A 6,000-nucleotide genomic window follows, 5' to 3' on the forward strand; every position below is an offset into this window, starting at 1 on the left:
GTTTATCTATTAGTAATTGAGTGTGTGTGTGTGAGTGTGTGTGTGTGAGTGTGTGTGTGTGTGTGTGTGGGTGCGTGTGCGTGTGCGTGTGTGCGTGTGTGCCCTCATGTGCCCTCTCATATCAGTAACTGACCTTCACAGATAGCGACTCTGGCAGACCAGCCTGCTGCCATGCAATTCCGTACTTTGGAGCCCACAATGTAATGTCTGAAAACAAGGACTGAATAGTCAACTCAAATAGGAAAAAAAAGGTTATAAATAAAGAAAACAGGTTCTATCACTTCCTTCATATATGGTACCCCTACTCTTGAAACAAATGTCAATTATGAGATCTATATAGAACATTTAGCGGTGCCATATACACCACCAGTCAAAAACTTTAGAACACCTACTCATTCAAGGGTTTTTCATTATTTTTTACTATTTTCTACATTTTAGAATAATAGTGAAGACATCAAAACTATGAAATAACACATATGGAATCATGTAGTAACCAAATAATTGTTAAACAAATCAAAATATATTGATTCTTCAAATAGCCACCATTTGCCTTGATGACAGCTTTGCACACTCTTGGCATTCTCTCAACCAGCTTCATGAGGTAATCACCTGGAATGCATTTCAATTAACAGGTGTGTCTTCTTAAAATCATTTGTGGAATTTCTTTCCTTCTTAATACGTTTCAGCCAATCAGTTGTGTTGTGACAAGGTAGGGGGTGTATACAGAAGATAGCCCTATTTGGTAAAGGACCAAGTCCATATTATGGCAAGAACAGCTCAAATAAGCAAAGAGAAACGACAGTCCATCATTACTTTAAGACATGAAGTTCAGTCAATACGGAAAATGTCAAGAACTTTGAACGTTTCTTCAACTGCAATCGCAAAAACCATCAAGCGCTATGATGAAACTGGCTCTCAAGAGGACAGCCACAGGAATGGAAGACCCAGAGTTACCTTTGCTGCAGAGGATAAGTTCATTAGAGTTACCAGCCTCAGAAATTGCAGCCCAAATAAATGCACAGACACATAACAGACACATCTCAACATCAACTGTTCAGAGGAAACTGTGTGTGGTCGAATTGCTGCAAAGAAACCACTACTAAAGGATACTAATAATAAGAAGAGACTTGCTTGGGCCAAGAAACACGAGCAATGGACATTAGACCAGTGGGAATTTGTCCTTTGGTCTAGAGTAGAAATTTGAGATTTTTGGTTCCAACCGCTGTGTCTTTGTGAGACACGGAGTGGGTGAACGGAGGATCTCTGCATGTGTATTTCCCACGTAAAGCATGGAGGAGGAGGTGTTATGGTGTGGGGGTGCTTTGATGGTGACACAGTCTGTGATTTATTTAGAATTCAAGGCACACTTAACCAGCATGGATACCACAGCATTCTGCAGCGATATGCCATCCCATCTGGTTTGGGCTTAGTGGAACTATCATTTGTTTTTCAACAGGACAATGAACCAACACACCTCCAGGCTGTGTAAGGGCCATTTTAACAAGAAGGAGAGTGATGGAGTGCTGCATCAGATGATCTGGCCTCCACAATCCCCCGACCTCAATCAAACTGAGATGGTTTGGGATGAGTCGGACCGCAGAGTGAAGGAAAAGCAGCCAACAAGTGATCAGCATATATGGGAACTCCTTCAAGACTGTTTGAAAAGCATTCCAGGTGAAGCTGGTTGAGAGAATGCCAAGAGTGTGCAAAGTTGTCATCAAGGCAAAGGGTGGCTTTGTCAAATGTCAAATATAAAATATATTTTGATTTGTTTAACACTTTTTTGGTTAATACATGATTCCATATGTGTTATTTCATAGTTTTGATGTCTTCACTATTATTCTACAATGTAGAAAATAGTAAAACTAAAGAAAAACCCTGGAATGAGTAGGTGTACTAAAACTTTTGACCGGTAGTGCATGAAGCAAGTAATTTCTTCTTCAAGTAATAAGGATTCATTGGGGTTCATTATATGGAACCTTTAGCTGTGATATAATATGATGCAAGCAAATCAACTGGAGAATAGATCATGTGAGTATAGGACAACTCTACTAATACATCTACTGGAGAGAAGGTCCAGTCCTGTGAGTGTAGGACAACTCTACTAGTAAATCTACTGTAGAGAAGGCCCTTTCCTGTGAGTGTAGAACAACTGTACTCATAAATCTACTGGAGAGAAGGTGATTTGAGTGTACGACAGCTCATCTAGTAAATCTACTGGAGAAAAGGTCCTGTCCTGTGAGAGTAGGACAACTCTACTAGTAAATCTACTGGAGAAAAGGTCCTGTCCTGTGAGAGTAGGACAACTCTACTAGTAAATCTACTGTTGAGAAGGTCCTGTGAGTGTAGGACAACTCGACTAGTAAATCCACTTGAGAGAAGGTCCTTTGAGTGAAAACCAACTCCACTAGCAAATCTGCTGGAGAGAAGGTCCTGTGAGTGCAGGACAACTCTACCAGTAAATCTACTAGCGAGAAAGTAATGTCCTGTGAGTGTAGGACAACTCCACTAGCAAATCAGCTGGAGTGAAGGTCCTGTGAGTGCAGGACAGCTCTACCAGTAAATCTACTAGCGAGAAAGTCATGTCCTGTGAGAGTAGGACAACTCCACTAGCAAATCAGCTGGAGAGAAGGTGCTGTCTTGTGAGAGTAGGACAACTCTACTAGTAAATCTACTGGAGAAAAGGTCCTGTCTTGTGAGAGTAGGACAACTCTACTAGTAAATCTACTGGAGAAAAGGTCCTGTCTTGTGAGAGTAGGACAACTCTACTAATTAATCTACTGGAGAGCAGGTCCTGTGAGTGTAGGACAACTCCACCAGTAAATATGCTGGAGAGCAGGTCCTGTGAGTGTACGACAGCTCATCTAGTAAATCTACTGTAGAGAAGGTCCTGTCCTGTGAGTGTAGGACAACTCTACCAGTAAATCTACTAGTGAGAAAGTCATGTCCTGTGAGTGTAGGACAACTCTACCAGTAAATATGCTGGAGAGCAGGTCCTGTGAGTGTACGACAGCTCATCTAGTAAATCTACTGTAGAGAAGGTCCTGTCCTGTGAGTGTAGGACAACTCTACCAGTAAATCTACTAGTGAGAAAGTCATGTCCTATGAGTGCAGGACAACTCTACCAGTAAATCTACTAGTGAGAAAGTCATGTCCTGTGAGTGTAGGACAACTCTTGTTGTAAATCAACTGTAGAGAAGGTCCTGTCCTGTGAGTGTAGGACAACTCCACTAGCAAATCTACTGGATAAAAGGTCCTGTCTTGTGAGAGTAGGACAACTCCACTAGCAAATCTACTGGAGAAAAGGTCCTGTCTTGTGAGAGTAGGACAACTCCACTAGCAAATCTACTGGAGAAAAGGTCCTGTCTTGTGAGAGTAGGACAACTCCACTAGCAAATCTACTGGAGAAAAGGTCCTGTCTTGTGAGAGTAGGACAACTCTACTAGTAAATCTACTGGATAAAAGGTCCTGTCTTGTGAGTGTAGGACAACTCTACCAGTAAATCTGCTGGAGAGCAGGTCCTGTCCTTTGAGTGAAGAACAACTCCACTAGCAAATCTGCTGGAGAGAAGGTCCTGTGAATGCAGGACAGCTCTACCAGTAAATCTACTAGCGAGAAAGTCATGTCCTGTGAGTGAAGGACAACTCTACCAGTAAATCTACTAGCGAGAAAGTCATGTCCTGTGAGTGTAAGACAACTCTACTAGTAAATCTACTGGTTAGAAGGCACTGTCCTTTGAGTGAAGGACAACTCTACTAGTAAATCTACTGGAGAAAGGGCACTGTCTTGTGAGAGTATGACAACTCTGCCAGTAAATCTGCTGGAGAGCAGGTCCTGTGAGTGTACGACAGCTCATCTAGTAAATCTGCTGGAGAAAAGGTCCTGTCCTGTGAGAGTAGGACAACTCTACTAGTAAATCTACTGGAGAAAAGGTCCTGTCTTGTGAGTGTAGGACAACTCTACCAGTAAATCTGCTGGAGAGCAGGTCCTGTGAGTGTAGGACAACTCTACCAGTAAATATGCTGGAGAGCAGGTCCTGTGAGTGTAGGACAACTCTACCAGTAAATCTGCTGGAGAGCAGGTCCTGTGAGTGTAGGACAACTCTACCAGTAAATATGCTGGAGAGCAGGTCCTGTGAGTGTACGACAGCTCATCTAGTAAATCTGCTGGAGAAAAGGTCCTGTCCTGTGAGTGTAGGACAACTCCACTAGCAAACCTGCTGGAGAGAAGGTCCTGTGAGTGCAGGACAACTCTACCAGTAAATCTACTGGTTAGAAGGCACTGTCCTTTGAGTGAAGGACAGCTCTACCAGTAAATCTACTGGAGAGAAGGCCCCGTCCTGTGAGTTTGTACTACTGACCCTTTGTCACACTGGGCTGTGGCTCTGGCTCCAAACTCCACCCCCTCTGTGAGGTCATACCAGCCATTCATCACTTCTCCAGGGGATCCACAGGATATCCCTGGACAGACATGATAACACGATAACAGAATCGTAATTATAGATTGATAGAATGATAATAGATAACAGATACATAACTCAGCTCATCTGGTAGTTATGATTATAGATTGTCATACAATATAAAGTACATTAGGAGATACTCATAGACAATGTGTTAAATATGATGTACATTAGGAGATTCTCATAGACAATGTGTTAAATATAAAGTACATTTGGAGATTCTCATAGACAATGTGTTAATTATAAATTACGTTAGGATATTCTCATAGACAGTGTGTTAAATATAAAGTACAGTAGTAGATTCTCATAGACAATGTGTTAAATATAAAGTACAGTAGTAGATTCTCATAGACAATGTGTTAAATATAATGTACATTAGGAGATTCTCATAGACAATGTGTTAAATATAAAGTACATTAGGAGATTCTCATTGACAATGTGTTAAATATAAAGTACATTTGGATATTCTCATAGACAGTGTGTTAAATATAAAGTACAGTAGTAGATTCTCATAGACAATGTGTAAAGCGACAATTGTCACATCCAGTCATGCTCATTCTACGGCTGTGTTTACACAGGCAGCCTAATGCAGATACTTTTTTACTATTATTGATCTTTTGACAAATCAAATCAGGTATTTTAGGCTGCCTGTGTAAACGCAGCCTTAGTGCCACATAAAATGTATATTCATGTAAATGACATACTCTGACAGGTAGATTTCACATTTTTCCAGGTTTCACCGTTACAGGTGACTGTCATCGCACGTCCGACATAACCAACGTCACACTCGAAAACGACCTTCGACCCCTCCAGGAAAGTCTCTTGAGTAATGTAGTCTGCTGAAATGCTCATGTGGCTCCCTCCTATGGGCTTGGGACATTGGGCTAAACGGGACAAGAGAATTTGTTGCTCAATATTTTTTTCATTTTTGTATGTTTTGAAAATGTCGAGCTTTTGGTCAAAGAAACATAAACATTACATTGCACAGTAAGAACATAATCGGCAAAATATGGAAAAGTTACTTTACCTTGAATAGTTTCAACCTCAAAGGTAAGGCACACAAGCCATACTGTTAAAAAACAGCAACATGCATCCCTGCAGATCTGCATACCGGTAATACCTTCTTCTCCTATTGATGTGTGGTAAAACCTTCTTCTCCTATAGATGTGTGAGTGAAACCAAACTGAAGCAGACAAGACACTGAAGCACTGACAAATATATAGCTGTTTTGTCCTGTTCTGGCCATGACTCAATATGACAAACACAACTGAGAAAAACAAACACACCCACATACGCACACACACACAAACATACCACACACACACAAACATACCACACACACACTTATTATTTGCAGAGTGCTAACCCACACACCGTGCCAGTAAAGATCAAGTCAATACTTTGCTGACCTCTAGTGGGTGAGAGGGAGAAGAGCGTCTGTCTATAGAAAGAGGTTAAGATCTTCTCTGGTTGGGAATGAGACAGTATATGGCAATATTGCATTAGAAACAGAGAGACTAGAGATTTGCCCGATCATGAAC

General features: G+C 41.3%; 1 protein-coding gene across 4 annotated transcripts in view; it reads right to left on the bottom strand.

The window, feature by feature from the left end:
- LOC311105234 (complement component receptor 1-like protein) overlaps nt 1–5,686 on the bottom strand; it is a 117,660-nt gene extending 111,974 nt beyond the window's left edge. For 3 of the 4 annotated variants that reach the window (XM_084147317.1, XM_084147316.1, XM_084147315.1), the window contains exons 1-4: nt 5,487–5,684; nt 5,164–5,343; nt 4,361–4,460; nt 134–207 (exon numbers count right to left, since the gene is read on the bottom strand). In XM_084147317.1, the coding sequence (XP_084003443.1) occupies nt 134–207; nt 4,361–4,460; nt 5,164–5,343; nt 5,487–5,568 (436 nt within the window). In that variant the 5' untranslated portion in view covers nt 5,569–5,684. Of the gene's footprint in view, nt 1–133; nt 208–4,360; nt 4,461–5,163; nt 5,344–5,486 lie in introns of all 4 variants that reach the window. The other variant, XM_084147314.1, reaches the window with a different exon arrangement.
- Between the last annotated feature and the right edge of the window lie 314 nt (nt 5,687–6,000).

The sequence above is a fragment of the Coregonus lavaretus genome (assembly GCF_964263955.1).
Source record: "Coregonus lavaretus genome assembly, chromosome: 29".
Lineage (NCBI taxonomy): Eukaryota > Metazoa > Chordata > Actinopteri > Salmoniformes > Salmonidae > Coregonus > Coregonus lavaretus.